Source organism: Python bivittatus, unplaced genomic scaffold (genome assembly GCF_059951505.1).
Source record: "Python bivittatus isolate LINGU-HERP-01145 unplaced genomic scaffold, Pbiv_v1 ctg000480_np1212, whole genome shotgun sequence".
In the NCBI taxonomy this organism is placed as follows: domain Eukaryota; kingdom Metazoa; phylum Chordata; class Lepidosauria; order Squamata; family Pythonidae; genus Python; species Python bivittatus.
This window is the reverse complement of record NW_028277075.1, coordinates 84,775,975-84,795,473: the sequence shown is the minus strand read 5'-3', so window position 1 is coordinate 84,795,473 and position 19,499 is coordinate 84,775,975. Positions and strand designations below refer to the sequence as shown.

The window sequence follows — 19,499 nt, the reverse complement described above, 5'->3', positions numbered from 1 at the left end:
CTTGACTTATAAATTCCATTCTTTTATGCCTGAAGTAAAGCACATATGCTGTGGTTTTTATTTGTCCTATATAAGGTACATCAAAGAGGGCTTTGTTTTTCAATATTAGGCTCTGTGGTACTTCACTTATTGGACTCCAGGAATGAGACAGAGACGGAATAGTACTGACTCTTGATAGGGTTTGGGAACCAGCAATAGCTTTGCATATGCTTTAAATATGATTGGAAGACGTGTTTTGAATCTTACACAAACAGACCACCTCTCTGCTGTTCATTAAAACAGCCCATATTTTTTCCCAGGCTTTTTCATGAGCCTGAAAAAAAGATGTTTTAAAGAGTCAATTCAATAAGGCTAATATAATTCTTAAGGCAGCAGCATCATTTCCCAAGCTTTTCCCAGTAAAACCTCTTGGGAAGAAAGACATCTAAAATGGTTTATCTTTGTTTGCTTTGGATTGGACACAGATGCCATGAGCCTTCATGGAAAATGCTGAATTATATGAATGAATATCTTCAATATTTTGCATACACAAATATGCAAAGAAACACTTAAAAGTACTGCTAAGTAAGCCTGGTGGAAATGTTGAGTCTTCTCTGTAATCGCAATTTGCAATTTGATTAAGTGGAAGGAAGTGAAAAGAGATCTCAAGATCATCTAGCCAAACATTTTTGAGGCTGTATATCTATCACGTCTGAAAATAATTTTGTTGCCCAAGCACTCAAATCTCATAATAAATGTTTGCAATAGGCATTCACAATTACAGAATTCATGTAATCACCATGTAATCTGAAATCACAATTTTGAGTACTTGAGTACTTAACTTCTATTTCAAGTTAATTTTTTGAGTGGAGAAGCTTTGTCTTTAACATCAAGTAGTCAATATTATTAGCAGCTGGCACAGGCTATCTTCCAGACAATAAATGTGTAGTACCAAGTACAACTTGTGGTAACCCAGTACTTGAGAAGTTGAAAGTAGTGGTCTGTTGGCATAAAGAAGATTTTTTACTAGTGTGATTGATCCCTCTAAAGTTTTCCTTTCCATCTGGAGCTGGGCTGGCTTTTCTCTAGTTGCAAGGTGAGCAACCTATAGCCCAGTAGGTTCTGCCAACCTCAGAGTTACTGCCCTAGATTGTGCCACAGAAATTCAATGACATCCATAACATCAACATTTGAATGCATTTATTTATGGTCCAGTCACTCACTTTGCCATAATTCAACTGTTTCTCTTTTCACCCTGGAGCAACTGCTTTCTATTGAAGAAATAGATGGTCATTCTACAGTGACCATTTTAATCCTTTTTCTCTCTTCTGTTTCAGATGTAGATGGATGTTTGTCTAATCCTTGCCCAACCTTGGCCACATGCACCAATGTACAAGGTTCATTCCAATGCATTTGTTCCTTGGGCTATCAGATGGGAAAAGGAAAGTGCAGTTTGGGTAAGAGCCAAGGAGCAAAATAATAATAGCTGAAATCTTTTAATTATAAAATAGTGTAGTTTTTCTTACCAGAAATGCATTTAACATCATTTTTCTGATTTGTGACCTTAATTTGACACTGTATTACATTACCTTATATATTACAGTTCAAAAGTTTTATTGTATAATTATCAGTTAACAGTATTCGTGGCAGTACAGTTGAGGATGGACACCTCAGAACTAAGCCTAACTTATGACCTTTGGGTATGATTATTAGATTCAAATTACTGAATGTTATGGGATTCATATATAGATAAATATGAGTGTGAGACAGCTTGCTTCTAAAACACTGATTTGACAACTGATTCAACTGCCATTGTTAAAACATACACACATAAACCCAATTCACATGGGACCAGCTACAGTACTGGACATTATTCGTCATCTGGTTTAAACTAAGGTCTTTTTAAGACTTTGAGAACTTCAGGGCAAAATATTCATTTGAGTCTCCCTCCTCTTTCTTCTCCCTGCATCCTGTGTCGCTGTTTTCTCAATTTTTTTCCATTGAAATTGATGGTCCCAAAACGGGGAGTGTGTGTGAAAACTGAAACAGACCTCTTAGGGTTGTATTTTAACTGATCACTCTTACTGCCATGAATGAAAAGCACAGCCCCATCTCCATCAAGACTTCATGAGAGGTCACCTGGTGAAAAACTCCCTTGGCAAAGAGCCTTCTGACTCAACCTAGACTCTGTAATATGTTGGGAATTCAAATTATCATGTCGCCTTGACCACAGCCTAGGGAGATTCATTCTCTGCTGATGCTAGAACTCTCCATATATCCACAGCAAAATAATTCTATCTCAAAAACCTTTTACCTCCACTAATTCTCAGCCAAGTCTTTTTCTAGCTCCCCGTCATTCTTTACTACACAGATAACCAGCTTTCTCTCCTTCTTCCCTCCCATGCTGATAGCCTGTCCAAACTCCATTATTTAGCCTCTCTAGCAACCTTCCCAGACTGGAGCACCCTCCCATAATTTTAATTCCTAGAATTTTGGGGTATTTGGGCAGTTGAAATCCATACCCTTGGAGGTCACCCAGGTTGGATAAGCTGTTCTGAGGTCCAGAACTGCATTCCTCCTTGGTGTCCTTCTACCAGCCCCTGGAATATTCCCACACTCTGTTTTCTCTGCTATCTGTGAACATTTGCAATTCAAGCACTCACACAAAGGCAGTTGAACCAAATGGTGAGAGGCTGCAGAACTTGTTCTAGTTAAAATCCCATGCCAGCTGCTTTTTCTCTTATGGCTGGGAAAAGTATCTTTTTTGCTGTTGGGAAGGCAGCTGGGGGAAAAGAAGGGGAAAAAATATCCCTGGAAGGGAAAGGTAGTAGCTGCCAGGAGTGCCCAATGGGCCAAAAGGCAGGTTATAAGTACAAATAATGATGATGATACCCTCTCTTGGTTGTGTCCTCCTAGAGATGGTTTTTGTTTACACCCCCCCCCCCGAATGCCTTTGTTTGTGTCTGCTGCTGTGCAATATTCAACAGAGCCCATAAAGTCAAAGCTCTGACTTGCATATGAAACGTCACGTTTCTACTTCATTGTTGCAAAGAAGAGGTGTAAGAGTGTGTATGCATGAGGGAAAGAGAGAGGGACCTAGTCTTAGTATTAGCTAACAAGGTGTCCTCTCATCTTCAGTAAGGACGTTTGTTGGCCAGTTTCCACTAATGTTTAACACAACTGGAGGGTCATACTCAGAGCTACATCAAATTGAAGGAGTTATCATAAAGTTGGTGAGTGTCTAATTCTCCTTTACATCTTTTTTGATAATGGAATCTTGTGAAGACACTTTTGGAAGTTTTAATCAAACCTCCTGATGCTATCTGGCATCAGAGGGAAAAGGAAGAGACAGACCAGCTGTAAGAGGGCAGCTTTATGCCATTGGCAGCTGCCTGGCTGTATTGTGTCCTTGGTGAATCCTGTGTTCAAGGCAGGGTTGCCAAGCTTAGAGTTCTTGGTTCAACTTTTTTTTTTCTTATTTTCAGCTGAACAAATCTCTTTCCACACTGCCTGGTTATTATACTTCAACTGTTAAAGCCTCAAGGTAAGGAGCATATAGCAGTGAAAGAGCTGGGGTATGCTCTGATCTCCTCCTCTTCTCCCCCCTTGATGTGGCTGGTGTGTTGCTGCTATTTTGGTGGCTTTTTGATATATACTCAAGAAGGTCTTTCCAGGAGTGGAAGGCTTTTTTTCTGTAGGCACAACATTCCAATGGTTAGATTCAAAAATATCTATGTTATGCTTTGACTATTGGAGGAAGAGGAGGAGGAGGAGGTAGATTTTAAATGGATCACTCTCTCTTCAGGCAGGCAGGAACTGTTCAAATATCCATCCTGAGCACCTTTTCCATGGCCTCCAATGTCACCTTTTCTGAAGTAATCAGCACAGTGCAAAGCCATATCCAAGCCTGCAAAACTCCCCCACCATCCTGCCAATTCATCTCTAACCTGACACAGCTCTATGGAGGTAAATATTGCAGAGTTTCTAAAAAGAAAATGAAAAAGGTTTTGAAATAATCTTTATTTACAATAAACTACAAAACATTGCCTTCAAAGCTGCCTTGGTTGAAGCTGGAGGCTTCTGAAAGCTTCTAGAGGCTCAGATGCAAAGATCAAGTCTGTTCCAACATGTGTAAGACATTTGTCTCATTATAAAAATATTCTATACCTGGAAGGGTTGTTGTCGTTGTGTGTGAGGCTTTTCATCTCAGAGATACAATGTTTGAACCTGTCAAAATGACCTGAGCACGATTCTGAGAACCAAAAAAACAGGGAGGATACGTGTGTGTTTGTTTTTAAACATAGCAATTACAAAGACTTGAAATTAGCCTGGCAGTTAGATTTTTCAAGAGGCTTAATCTGTTGGTGGAGATCAGCAGTCAGTTAAGGCACTAATCACACCACTGCACTTGGGGTACGTTATGAAAAGGATCGCTCCGCTTGGCATCTCATGAAGGACATGCAGAGAAAACACGCAAGTCAGGAAAAACAAAAACAAAGCACCAATATAGAAAATTGCTGGGGTAGATGTAATCCCACATCTTTAGCATGAGTTTCCTGGGCGGTGTATAATATAAACCCCTCCTGAGGGGTCTAGAATATAAAAAGAAAAAAAGCAGAGAGGCATAACATTTCCTATCTCTAAAAGTAACTTAACTGGCATTGTGTGCTAAATTTCATATAGAAATTTAGCAATGATGCAAACTCAGGGAAGAGCAGGGCAATCTTTTGTAGTCTCATCCGCAGAAAAAGTGTTAATAGAGTAGAAATTCATTTCAGCTAAGCTTCTCATTTTAATGCCCATTTTGCTTGGCAACTGACTCAGTATATTCTTAGGGTTGTTTTTATTTGGGTGGGACTCTTAGAAGCATACAATTTAGATGACCACAAGAGGGTACTTTGGGATTTCAAAGATTCTGTCCTCCCAGCTGCAAGTTTAGCTTTATTGATGTAACTTGAAACAAAACAAGGTGGGTTTTGTTTTTCTTCTTTGAGAGATGAGCAAGCATAGTATTGCTTGGTCCTTTAACCTGGCATCTCAAAAGGGAAGCTGAATACAGAGTCAAGTAAAAGTTGTAGCTGCAGAGAAAGAATCCAGCCAAGATGCTTTTTTCTTTCCAAGCAAAGTTATAACACTGCAAATGTTCTCTCTCTCTCTCTCTCTCTCTCTCTCTCTCGCTCTCTCTCTCTAGCTGGTGGTCTCTGTAAACATAAAGATCCGGAATGTGACAAAGAGACTTCTGTGTGTGTAGACTTGGATGGCATTGCAGTTTGCCAGTGCAAACCTGGGTATTTCAAGTATAACAAACTGGATCATTCATGCAGAGGTATTGTGCCTTACACAGCTAGGTGGCTGGGACTGGTCTTTAATCTTTTGGTTCCAGTTCAAAGGATTTTATGCAGATCAACACAATTCCTTGCATTTCTATGCATGCTAAGGAGCTCTGCTCTCTGAATAAGTATTAAGAGCTTACTGGGTTTCTCAGTCCTTATTTAACTAGAGTGGAGATATTGGGGATATTGTCTTCTGCCCGCTCTCTGTGAAGCAATAATATTATCTTTTTGCAGAGCCAGAAAAATAAATAAATAAAAGGGAGCGGGCCAGGGAGGAGTCTGATATTCTTGTAAAGAAAATTAAATTTTTAGAGATGACATAGTGCAGTTATTTCTGTCTCTGTTTTGTCTGATCTCCAAGGGAAGTAAAAAAGTTAATTGTTCTTGACTCTAAGCTCTTTCAGTGGATCCTTCACATTGTTTGAAAAGTATGAATTGTTTTTGTCTTTCAAAGTGAATAACCCACAATCTGAGCCAATATGACTTACTGAATGTTTATCAGAATACGTTCCATTTGTGGCAAAACAAAACTTTATCCTCTGTGCATCTCCGCGGGCATTTAATACTATGCTGATTGAACCATAACACATCTAAATTTCAAATCTTATCTAGATTTCAGCAATGTGACCCCATTTTTTCCTATTCACAATTGTAGCCATAGCAATCTCTTCTATTAATCTCAATTTCGAACAAAAACTGAAAAACAGGAAAAGTTGCATATTTGGGAGATACTGTAATGAAATTGGGTCTAATCCAGTCTGGTAGGGAAAACATTTTTGATGGCCTCCATAATACTCTTCCATTTCCATTTCCATTTCATCACAGAATACTTTGCAGAATTCATTGACTACTTACACATTCACATGAATACAATCTAAAATACACATTCTAGATTACAGATTTGGATCATGCTAAGCCAGTTTTTTGTGAGTATGATTTGTTAAATAAGCTATAAGTGAGTTTGGATATCATTATTATTATTACTTAGATGCTGCCCAACTCCAATCCAGATAAAAACAACAAAATGCAAGCATACCAAGAAAAAAAATTAAACATATAACAACAAACAAGATAGTTTGCAACCATAACAATTGGGTTCATACACTGAACTAAACCAAAACCAAATAAAGCACACTGGGGCTTAGCATGGTCTTTGTATCCAGCCTCACCATCTTCAGCCTAGCTCTCTGAAGTCTCCAGAATATTCTGTGATTGGAAAATACTGAGAATTACTACAGCTTGTAAACTTCTAATTCTTCCCTCAGTATCTAACCCTTCCCATTATTAGATATGTCTTCTGCTTTCTTGCTGTGTAAGTCCATTGTCTTAATGTTCACCTTTAGAGAAGTCCCACAAGACAATTCCAGATAAAAGAGGACTGAATTCTGGTTCCTCTTGGCACATGTATCTTGTTCTACAAGGATGAAAAGGGCTATTGTTTTATTTCTTTTACCTAATTATGAAGCACACAAAAGTACTGCATTCCATTGCCTCTCGCCCTCCTAACATTCTACGTCTTCCTTTATTTCTGGCACAATGCCCAAAACACCAGGGCTAAAAGTTGATCCAAATGTTACACCCAGCTATGGAAAAAGAGAAGCACTTCTATATGGCAGTGCTCCAAATACATGAAAATATGGTTATACCTACTATTATCTGGTTGCGGAAATTGGTTTTTTAGCTTATAGAATATAAAGATGGAGCTGCACATCAGAAAGTAATTTCTGTTGGGTGGGCAAATATGGTCATTAAACCAGCTAATTGCCTACTTTGAGCCAACCAAACTATTGTTGCTAGTTGGCTGACCTTTCGTTAAAAGATTTACCACCTAGCTCTGGTAAAGAGAACAATTTTGGTGGCATTTAACAGAAAAATGTAAATTCAGAGAGGAGGCAGTACATCACATTAAGAAAAATTTCCCACACAAATATTTTGTAGGCATTCATAGTATAAATCCCTGTTAGAAAGGAAATTAAAAATGGGATGCAATCCTAAACACACACACACGCACACACACTTGTTTTAGTTGTTTCTTTGCTACATGTTTAAAATGTGTGTCTGTCTGTCTGCCTGTCTGTCTGTCTTCCTCCAAGGAAGACTCATCTGAGCTGACAATTCTTACCTAAGTAGATCTCCCATCGGGCCTATGAAGATCTATTACATGAAAATTAAAAGGGTCCATAGTGCAAAACGTGATTAAAGTGAAGTAACTTGGGCAAATGACTTGCTTCACTTGTCTCAATTACTTCACTACAAGAAAAAAATAAAAATAAAACAACGATAACAACAATCAGGAAGATCTAGGGAGCAGGATTGTCTCTCATGAATCAGAGATTTAAATTTAGGCTAAGCAAACCCAGTCTCTGATGATATTAAACAACCTCTGGTCTTTTATCATCTGGGATTGCCCATTTTGTAGAACTTGTCCTCTAAGAATAAGAGCTGGAGGGAAGGAGCACCTGAAAATGCCAACTTCTCATTGGCCAGGCCTGGCAATACAGGACACACCGCCCAAATACTAATTGGTCAAAGTGGCCAGGCCACCTTACTGCTGCTTATCTGGTCAGTGGGAAAAGACCTAGTGTATCATGAAGCTTTGCCAGAACTCTCCTGCTGCAAGTGAATATTGGACGCTTCCTGGAGAAACTAGGTGGGAATTTTGCATTCCCAAAGAGGTGACTTTTGACTCAGTGTGATTGTGTGCTGCCAGAACTACCAGTAAGAAGACTGACAGAGTTAGTGGTTGACTGGGCTAAGGATGTTATGAGAATGGGTTATAGACTATACCTGTGCAATGGATAGATTACTCAGTCTCTCTGAATATCTCAGTATTCTATTGTAGTGCCCCAAATTTGACAATGGTGGTGCTTAGACACAGTTGCTCTAGTCTCATGATGTGCTTAACTGGTCAATGTCTGGGGCGGAGTCACTGTATTGTGGGAATTCCAAAAGGATTAATCATCCCAATCAGCTGTCCCCTGGGGTGCATTTGTTTCAACTAAGCCTAGCCAATCAATCATGTGATAGGAACTGCTATCCTTACTTCTCCCAAGATCAAGACAGAAACTCAAAATGTCCTATGAAAGTGGGGCCTATACAGGTGCTCTGTCATGTTTTTTACTTCTCCCCTATAGCTACACTGGGGCGGGGGGGGGGAGTGAAAAATGAACAGAAGCAGATGGAAGGTATGTTTAGTGGTGCTTTCTCCCTAGCTAGGTTACAGTGGAATTTTCTATCTTTCTTTCTCTCTGGCTTTGGCAGGGGGCTTGGAAGTGGATGAGGAAATCTTTCAGTATGCTTTGCGGTGGCCGGGAGGGCTAATAAAATGGCTGTTCTGACAGACCTAGTTGTCTGTACACAAATGGCGCACAAGGGTGAATGTGCAAGATGCACTGTCTGGGTTGAAGCAAAACAATCAGGAGGAGTCTGGGAGCACCTTTTCTGACGAATACATGCTATTTTGAAAAAGCATGAGCTTTTGTGAGCTTCAGCTAGTGGAGTGGCTAGATTGATAGGGTTTTTTAAAATAAAATTTGTTCGTTGGAAAAGGCGCTCCCAGAGTCCTCCTGAGTGTTTTGCTACCATTGACTAACATGGCTCTCCTCCTCCAGTGGGTTGTAGGAATTGATCCAGGGAATGACTCCACTGTATGGAGAGCAATATTCAATGGTTCAGTACTGAACCAGGAATCAGTAATAATGAATCAAAGGGAATAACTTATAGGAATTTCATGAATTTCACCACCAGTGTTTGGAATGATCAGAGATAAGAGAAGGATTGAAATGAAAAGCATCTGTTTAGTCATACAGTACTTAACTGCTTGACTGGGGACTGTTGTAATAATTATCTGATTAGATGCTGCTCTCCTGATTGATTGATTGATTGATTTCAGTCGGCCATACTGCAGGTTTCTTTTTCAAATGTTGGTCATCCCAACATGTGTCTATTTCCCCCAAATAACATTTTCACCACCGAAAGACTGAGCAAAGAAATGAGTGGGAGCCATTTACCTAAAGTTCCCTTCATTTATTTCCTACCTATAATTACCTCCAAGCTGCTTTTCTCCCCGCAAAAGAGAAAATAGGGCTTATTTGATGTCTTCTAACCCCCCCTCCCCCCCCAGATGAAGTTTTGGAGTTGAGCTGAACTCCTGTTGATTTCCTTACCTACTTTTCCTATACTGAATGTTTAATCACTGCCACTATTGTGGGTTAATACTGACCTCCACTGGTCAATTGGCTTAAACACATTTAACTACTTATTGTATTTTATTTGCATATATAAGACTCTGGACAGATATTGATTAGTAAAGACTTTCACTTCACTACCTTCTTTAGCTAATTAAGGATCTTACACAGTCCTTACATTGTATTTTCTGAGGATCACTGCTGGGAATTAAAAGAATGGCGCAGTTGATTCTATGGAACCCATAGAACATCTGCTATTGTCTCATAGCAAATCAGATGTGAAACTGATTTGCAGAAAAAGTGTTGACCAAAGTATCTCAGCTTTTTAAAAAGCAAACATTTACACTGTACAGCTAAAGTAATTCTTTGAATCTAAACCATTATATTTTTTTCAGTTATTGGTATTTATTCATAAAAAACCTTTCTCTGATTTTTAGCATGTGAAGATGGATATAAACTTGAGAATGACACTTGTGTGAGGTATGAAAAATATGGAACCATTTTTCTTTGTTTTTAATATACTCACATGAATTTAAGCCTAGATGTCCTCGGCTGCCCATGTCCACTGCATGGAGGAGGGGGTAGGGAGGAAATGAGGTGGGCCTCCTTGTAAGAATGACTGCATACAAAATTAGTTGCTCTTTGAGGAACAAACGAGAATCCCAGGGTGCTGGTGAGTCTCAGATGAATCAGCCCACGGGAGGAGGCAGAGCTTTAGAGTTAGAATTGACAGGAGAGCGGTCCTTTCCACTCCCCTCATTTTCTAGGCTGTGGATTCATACTTAAGAGACTAAAACACTATCACCACTGTTTTCTTTTCAGTTGTCCATTTGGATTGGGAGGATTCAACTGTAGGAATCGTACGTATCCAGTCCAGTGTCCTTACCTGTTCCATCTGGTTTTATTTGTATTCCTTAATTTTAATACCTCCTTCCATTATAGGGTTATCAGTGATAACTCATCAATGATAAATCACATATAGTTATATAAAACCAGTTTAGAAAATATTTACATCAAAAGTAGCTAAACCTAGATAATTTAAATATATGTATTCAAAATTTGCAATTCCTCCAGGTTTGGTTGCTGATTAATATATTTATAACTTTGTCTTAACCTTCTCTCTCTTCCTCTGTGTGCGTGCGTGCGTGCGTGCGTGCGTTCATTCATTCATTCATTCATTCATTCACCCATTTGGATTCCAACTGACTCTGGTGTGTGGATCTTTGAAAAGATGCTTCATTTTGTCAAAGGCTTAAGCAAAAGATTTACCTGACACAAAATTCTGAAGTGACATCACACCCACTTCTGATTGGAGGCCTGGAGTAGTCATGTTAGTGTGGTGGAGAAAATGGGCTTATGCGCAGATGTAGCAGCCTTCAAGTTGAAACAAGATGCTTTGTGAGGGAGATGACTGTGGCTCCCAAGTGTCTCATTGAGGTGGATCCTGGTGATTACTGAATGCACAATTTAAACAAGAAAGAAAAGAAATTCAACAGAACCCTAGAAAGGTGATAGGACATAATATGGGATTCTGATCCAGTGGCACTCTAGAGTCCTTTCTTTGTGACAGAAAAAGCTTTGCATGTAGCGCTCCCTAAATCAAATAAGCCTAAATAAGCCTGAAGGATATCCTAAATTTGGAGGATTCAGATAGATTGGCGATCTGGTTCCTCATGGTTTATATTCCAAAACAAGACTCAGACATTTACTTGAGATCAGAAATTGAATGTCTTCCTTTGCAGGTGTCTTGAAATAATGTGACTGCCAAACCCTATTGCCTTACAACCTTTTGAACTAGCCAAAGTTTTTGGACTGTCTTTAAGGGACGTGCCCAAAGAGAACAGTATAACAACCTAATATTTTAATTAGATTTTATTAACATCACCAAAACTTACAGCCAAACTGTCCCAAGATCTGGTTGAATCTTTCCTTCTAACACTGGATAGAGATAAACATTCCATGACTGCAACATAGTTCAGAGTTTACAGCTAAGGGACTTTTTACAGGAAACAGGAAACTGACAGCCACTTTTCAGCTTATTGCTAGTTATTCTAGAAAAAGGTAATGGTACTTAACATTGTCTGTTCTTTGTTTTAGCATACCAGCTGATCACCATTGTGATCGCAGCAGCTGGAGGGGGACTTCTGCTTATCATGGGAATAGCTCTCATAGTCACGTGCTGCCAGTAAGTACCATAAATGTCTCATTCTCTGATTTTTTAAAAAAAATCCTGCTTAAATAACGTAAATGAGAAATAAAGCCAGTTGTTAATTTGGAAAATGTCTGATAATGATTACATCTTTATGGATCAATTTGCTTTGCATGTTTAAAAAACAGTTAGCTTTGCAAAAATCAGGAAGGTCCAAGCTGACAGAAAAAGGTTTCAACCATGTCAAGAAGAATGTGTTGGCAATAATAAGCAGATATTCCAATACTAAACAGAGGAAATTAGTTTTGGAGATTATTTATTTCATGTTTCTTAAAGAACAGAGTTTGATGTTCTTGTTTTCCTGCCTTCTGTCCAAAGAGCTTAGGGCAACGTATTATATCCTAGCCACAATCCTGTGATCAGTAAATTAGGCTAAGAGAGAATGACCTTTTATAATCCTCTACCCAATGTATGTTTGAGTCGGCATTCTGAATCCAAGTTTTCCAGTCTACACTAACTTTGAACGGAGGGGATAGGCCTGCACATAAATATATTTTTCTTTTCAGAAAGAATAAAAATGATATAAGCAAACTCATCTTCAAAAGTGGAGACTTCCAGATGTCACCGTATGCTGAATATCCCAAAAACCCTCGTGTTCAAGACTGGGGCAGAGAAACCATTGAAATGCAAGAGAATGGGAGTACTAAAAACCTGTTACAGATGACAGATGTTTACTACATGGTACATATTCCTACATTTAATGAAAGTCTGGGAAAGAGAGGCATTTTGCAATGATCCAGACAGAGATAGGATAAAAAATAGGATTCTCTTATCAGTTGTTTAACACAAAATGAAAATACAGCGATCGCTGAGAAATGAACAAAATGAAGGTTATGAGATGATATATAATACAGTATTTCATACTGACTGATTTTGTTTACTTGGATTGGCAGCCGCAACAGCTTCCTCAATGATGTTTAAGTGTTGCAGATTGTAGGTATCCACTGCTTTGCCTGCATATGATTATAAGTATTAGAATTTATTTCTTTGGGTTTTTTAATTTTAAAATAGTCCTAAATTCGTTGCCAAGTTGTTGATTGTTGATCAGGAATACATTTCCTTTGCATTATTCAATTCCCAAAGATGTTTAACTAGGTTAGATAATAGAGAGAAGAATAGTATCATATTAAGTGATTTCATATATGTGCATATATCCCCCTGCTTCTTTGACCACTTTTTGGTTTTCTTTTAGACAGTATAATGTTTTCCACTTATATTAATATTTAAATCCCATGGGGTTGGAATTCAATTCTCATTATTATAGAATGCCTTCCAATAGAAGAATGATGAGGAGGTACAATTCCCTCCGTTTCTAACAGCATAAGAAGCTGAAAGGCAAGGGGAGGGGTGGGGGGAGGAAGCCTGCCACAGAAACTCCACTTGTGTAATATTTAGTTCTGCCCATTTAAAACAATGGCAACTGTTGAATTATTCTTTCCTTCTTTTCTGTCCAAATGTCTCTCCTTTTAGCCAACGAATCTAAGGAATCCTGAACTAGAAAGAAATGGAGTCTATCCCCCCTACACAGGTCTTCCAGGATCTCGACACTCCTGTATCTACCCTGGACAATATAATCCATCCTTCATTAGTGATGACAGCAGAAGAAGAGATTATTTTTAATGCAAGTGAAAAGGGCACTTGGAAGGCGAATGGAACCTTTTTACACAATGTGTTTCCTGAGTATGCAGTCATCAGACAACTCAGATGTTGTCACAACTGTGTACAGGAAGGGACTTTGAACCTGTGGAAAACCTCAGACAGAGCTGCCCACAAGGAGCCATCTCTAGCTATTGCTGAAGAGCAAAAAGAAGGCAGGTGTGAAAAGCAAGTCCATATGGCTGGGTGTCAGAAAGACAAGGGAGAAGCTCATTCTGTGTATTTTCCTCACCACTAATCGTGTCACATAATGTGAACATAATACTAGATCATGAAAGCAAAACTAACAAACACTGTGGATGACACGCTAAATCTGATGCCACTAGGGTGTGTTGTGTTTACAGATAGTATCTAGTGTGCTAGGTTTGTATTGCCCACTTTTTATGCAAAGCTGGCTTGGATGAATGTTATAGAAAGAGCCCTTCCTCTATTGCCAGGTGTCTACTAGGAGGTACTCACAGCATGTTGCTCACCAAGCGGTGGAGATGGGTACGGGAATATGGCCTAGAGATGTGGGATCCTCATGCGGAATCCAAAGTGGAGTTTTATCCCTCTCCAGAAAGGAAAAAAAAATCCCTCATGATCTGTCCTGTTATTTGTTTAGGCCCTACGTTTGTAGCATAACTCATTACCCTTTTTCATTCTTCCCTATGCACAACAGGCCAGTTACAAACAGTTATATTCTTGCATAGTTATGTTCTGTGGATTTTTTGCTCCTTCCTAATGTCCAAATGTAGTGAGGGTGTAGGTCATTTGCATGCTATACAATCTTCTGTAATAGGTGATACTGGCCAAATCCCGGCAAAGTTTTGCCACTTCTCCAGAATTGCTCCTACATCATTTCACAATATAAAGATTGTGTAAGGGACAAAATGTACTATCAGGAAATAATGCAAGACAGCTTAATCTCATATGTTAATTAATGTAAATGCTCATATACTTCTTTATAACATTTCCTGGTTTATTTAAAAAAAACACTGGGGAATTTTGATACCTGTTTTAAACATGTGCTATTCTGAAAGGAGATCTTTGTCAAGGTGTGGCAAGTTGGCAGGAATGGTTGAGTGGAACTTGAACTTAACCGTGAATATCCATGCATGGGGAGAGACTGGGTGCGCAGTTTATATAAATGCATTAGAACAGTACAGAGCGTGAGCAGATTGAACAGGGGACCATGTGATCAATTCAACTTTGGTCCTTCAGAGTCACAGCGGAGCAGACTGTGCATACCTTGTGCAGTAGTTTCCTATCTGAAACACTGTACAAAAAAGTACTCAAAGTTATCCAATGATGCAGATGAAGGCATGCATGATAGAGGCTGACACATCTGGTTTGCCTGGAGGACTGGCTATTCAGAACTGAATAATCTCTGAAGTCCGTGAATTACCAGTGGAACTATCCTCTATGGCTATACCTAACTCTGTAATCAGAGTAGTCAATTTAGCACTGTTGACATTTTGGGAGCATACTATGGACACTCATGAAATAACAAGTGGCTAGTCACAAAATACAAAAGGCAGGGCAGTGAGGTACATCCATCCACCAGTTTATTTATTAAGAATGCCTCTGGGGTCTGAGACATTATCAGAAATATTAGTTATGTTGTAGGATGCTACTTTGCTTTGCAGCAGACTAGCTTCACATACATTGTTTCAAAATTAAAATCCAGAAGAAAAAAATTAGGGAAGGAAGCTTGGTGGGCATCAAAAGGCACATTGTTGTCCCTGGCCATTATATTGGGAATCCAGGAATTATAACAATTTCCCATGGTATTTCTGGAGAATTTGATCAGCTCAAGAGGCTAAGATAAAACTAAAGCAGCCACATCTGTACATCTAACTGCATATTGGTCCTCTTCTACTTATAGACTAAGCAGGCTCTAATGATGGGAGAGGCGGAAGGAAAGAGAAGGGGCGACCTGCAGCAAGGTGGATGGAGCCAGTTATGGTGGTAATGGGTGCGCCATTGGAAGACTTGAAGGACCAGGTTAGGGACTGATCGTCATGGAGAAAATCTATGTAGTCACTAAGAGATGACACTGACTTGATGGCACATAATCAAGACAGACTAAGCAGTTTTTCCCCAACCTATGCTGGGATTATAACTGAAGGTTATATTCCTAAAACACCAGGAACACATCAGGTTGAGGGAAACTGTACTAAGCAGTCTGTTCCATTTTGTTTCAGGCACAATGTATCTGTTCCATTTATGAAATGATGTAGGAACAACATTATCAGCAGTATTTATATTTAACTGTGTGCAGTTCAGATTGCTGCCTTCTGTACTGAGATTTGCTGCTTGATGAACTTCAGACTGTAGAAAACCCTCCATTATCTGAAGGTTTTCCCCAAAGCTGATCCTGCCTGACAGGAAGTATAAATGTGAATCATTGGATCCAACCAAAGTGATTCACATGCATGAAATGACTTGGGGGGAAGGGGAGAGCCTATCCAGCATGAAGTCACATTATGATTTGGGCTACATCAGGACAGCATACATATGCCCTGAAGAGATGGTCAGTACTGCCAGACGTAACAGCGCTGCTAGTTCAAACCATCTGCTTGATAGCTCCATGAACAACATGAAGGGCCTAAGTCTTTCAAGCAGGACTTTGTTTTTAGGTAGGAAGAGCCAACTGTGTTCTGTGTTCACTTTCCTAGAAAGGTGTCATTCCCTTAGTTTAAACAACTGAACTGTTGCTTACACCATCAATTTACATCACAAATTTAAACAAAAATTTCAGTCCCTTAATTGAATCCATTATATCCCTGACCTTACTAAGGGAATTCTGCCAGTAGACATCCTGGAGATTGTAGCTTTGTGCTTAGATGGACAGGTTTCATACAGTGAATTCTTAGTAATTTTGGCAAACCACCATTCTCATATTTCCTTGGGGAGAACTATAACAATTTCTTAACTTGTCATAAGTAGGCATATATTTCCACTGCAAATGTATTCTTCAAAGATGATAACAGTGGAAGCTCTGTGGAGTTTAATTTTGTTGCCAAGCAACAAAAAAAAAAAACACCTTCCCTGCATAAAGGGGAGCCAAACTAGTTATTAATTTATTTAGCTGAAATAATTGGATTTTTCCAGCTGATTGTCTTGAATTATCATTGTTTCATGTCAATATGCTGAAACTGACATTTAGAAACCTAAATTGGGTTTTATTTATTTACTTTTTACAAAGGGGCAAACTTGACTATTTTGAGGTTATAGTATTTTGCAAAATAATTGAGGTTATGAATCTATGTACTTACATAAAGTAAGTCCCATCAGACCAAATAGAATTTTTTTCCCTGGGGGGCCTGACCTTCTGATTGTAACATAAATACTTATGAGTATGGGAACTTTAATTCAGGGGTGATCAACTGCTGCCCCCTCCTCACCTCAATTGCATTAAAAACTGCCTGTCCCTGTTTTCTTGGTCAAATTTATAACTCAGATATTTTTTGCAAGAATAATAAGCACTGATTTCTATGAAATCAGTTTGCTTCACAGAACGTCCTTTAGAGAAACATGTACAATCTTAAACCATTTATTAAAATTATAACTTCTATATGAGTATGTGAAAAGTTTGAACCTAATGTTAGTTTTACATGAAACCTTCTCAGTCTTTTTGTTTTCTTATAAAATTTACATTTGTCACTTTTATTAGATCAGGCTCAAAGCTGCATATGATACCTTCAAAGAGAAATAATGCCTTGCTGTTTTTCTCCATGATGACCCTGAATGTACTGACCATTACTGACTTGTAATTATCTATTGTACATTGTTCAGCTTTGCATATCTGTGAACATATCTTCTGTTTTGTTTTGTTTATTTTAATTTTCCAACACAGTGTTATTTAAAATCATATCTTATTTGCAACCTCCACTAATTATACAATAATGTAGTTCCAAAGTATAATTTCTAAAAATTGGATTATTTTTATACCAGCATCCAACATATTTGAACTCTGGCGTTCTAGTCAGTATGTAAAAAAAGGCTACAATAAAAGTATTAATAATATTCTCAACATGAGCTTTTATTGGTACAATCAGGGCTTCTACCAATCTACAGTTCCATATGGAAGATGAATTAAGTAATTACTAGTTGATAGATAGGCAAGTAACTATGGCAGTGGATTTTGAGATCATCATGTATAAAAGTAACATGAATTCTAGAATCCTGGGACAGCTGAGGAATCTTATCTCAGCAGATGCATTCTGATGTCTGGATTTACTGAATTTGTACATGATGGTCTTCATTTGATTTTGAAAAGACCACAAAGACAGCATGAGGCAGACTTTCTTGGGAGTTGTTCAATAGCTGGAATACCACTACCAAAAAGATTTTCTCCCAAGTGGCAACCTTATTCCAAAGTATTGGAGGTTCTTCTCAGGAACATATAGAATCTATATATGGAAGAATACAACTACTGTATTAAAATATTCCACAGATATTCACATCAACAAGAAAGACAAAAGCTCACTTAAAGTTACTCAGCCCTCCAGTGTTGGGTCGTACAAGCAATAGCACAGACTTTGGCCAGCTGTATAATATAAAATATTTAAGAGTGTAAGCTCAGGTCAAAAACTTGGGGTACGAAGAAAGCAATCATCTATGACAACAGCGCCAATGGACTGGAAGATCTATTTAAATCATTCCATGCAAGTCCAAGGTCCTAACTAAAAGAGGTATCAAGTAAACATCTGCTAGTGGTTTAAAATAGCACAGTTCATGGTAATAAAAGTTGCATAAGACTATGAAACATTGTCCCGGAAATAAATATATTGGATGTTAACACCAGGAAATAATGTATATATAAGAAGTAATATATTATTTCTAATTTGCTTTTCTACTACATATACTTGGCTTTGAAACCCATTGTAGCCATTCTGAGTTGGATCCAGACGAATGGAGTAAAACACTGAAATCAATGAGAGCTGAATTAGTTATGATGAACATCATAATTAAGAAGTATATCTACATATGGGACTGGGTTCCCTCTTAATTACTGAGCATGTTTCAGAATTAGACAGCATTTATTAGGAATCCAATTATTTCTATGCATTTTTCAATAATCTTCAAGCTCTTTTCAACATATAACCTAAGCTTGAGTCCATCCAACTGAACATCTGGACTGTATGTATGAATCTACTATTCCATCTCTTTTAAAGGACTTCAGATATACAGTAGATATGCTGCTTTTCCCACTGAAATTCATGCTAGAGTATGTGCAAATTAATGAGCAACAAATGGGTACCAGAGTTGTTGCATCTCTAAGGAATTTGTTTTACAGCAAGGCAGACAGGTTGAAAAAACTTTTGCTTTGAAGGCCAGTTCTGTTCTGTAATTGAGTACCATTTTCCACAAATTCACCTATTATGTAGAGAATTAGTGGTAGAATCTTCAGGATTTCACTTTCTTTACATGAATGTGTCACATATTTCTGTTTAACTACTTATTATCATCATCTAGATTCTTGGTGACACATTGCCTTGTCATTCAAACTATGAATTCAGCTGAAGGAGATTGAAGGATTAACTGATTTCCGCTCTTTTTTCACCTTTGTTTCCCACTTGATGGTTTCACTTCTGATAATGATTTATACTGGGATCACAATCTCAGCCAAAGAAACTTATATCATGAGTGTACAGTCTTATCTTACTTGGATCAAGGGTCACATATAGGAGAGAGAACAGGAAAATGGATGTGATCAAAGCACAAACAGAATAAAATCCACATATTTTCTAAACACCATCCATTTATTTTCATAAGTTGATCCCTTAGTGAAGAAGGCACAGAGCTACATAAACAGTCCATAATTATATTAATTTAAATAATATATATTTTAAAATAACTGTTCATGATATCCATCAAATGAAATTACTGCATAAAAGCAAATAAGACCACACCACAAAGACATTTAAAACATCCCATTAGACTTCAATCCAATTGTCCTTGAGCGGATGTCCCAGGAAACAACATGGGTTGTTTCAGAGTTCTCCTTCTGGAAGTAGAGAAAAAGCTTTGAGTTCGGAGCAGGTCAATCTAACGTTGGATTTTCCCTCCCAGTACCTATGGATACTGCTCTGTTTTTTCCCCTTTTGACATTAAAACTCGAACATGGAGAGATAAGAAAGAGAGAAC

General features: G+C 38.3%; 1 protein-coding gene across 3 annotated transcripts in view; it reads left to right on the top strand.

Annotated features, from left to right (window-relative positions):
• The window catches only part of HEG1 (heart development protein with EGF like domains 1), a 74,855-nt gene extending 57,477 nt beyond the window's left edge, over positions 1–17,378 (top strand). For all 3 annotated transcript variants that reach the window (XM_025169350.2, XM_088146459.1, XM_007432486.3), the window contains 10 exons: positions 1,317–1,436; positions 3,118–3,212; positions 3,465–3,523; positions 3,785–3,945; positions 5,171–5,305; positions 9,937–9,979; positions 10,322–10,359; positions 11,597–11,684; positions 12,215–12,389; positions 13,179–17,378. In XM_025169350.2, the coding sequence (XP_025025118.1) occupies positions 1,317–1,436; positions 3,118–3,212; positions 3,465–3,523; positions 3,785–3,945; positions 5,171–5,305; positions 9,937–9,979; positions 10,322–10,359; positions 11,597–11,684; positions 12,215–12,389; positions 13,179–13,328 (1,064 nt within the window). In that variant the 3' untranslated portion in view covers positions 13,329–17,378. The remainder of the gene's footprint in view (positions 1–1,316; positions 1,437–3,117; positions 3,213–3,464; positions 3,524–3,784; positions 3,946–5,170; positions 5,306–9,936; positions 9,980–10,321; positions 10,360–11,596; positions 11,685–12,214; positions 12,390–13,178) is intronic.
• Positions 17,379–19,499: the final 2,121 nt, after the last annotated feature.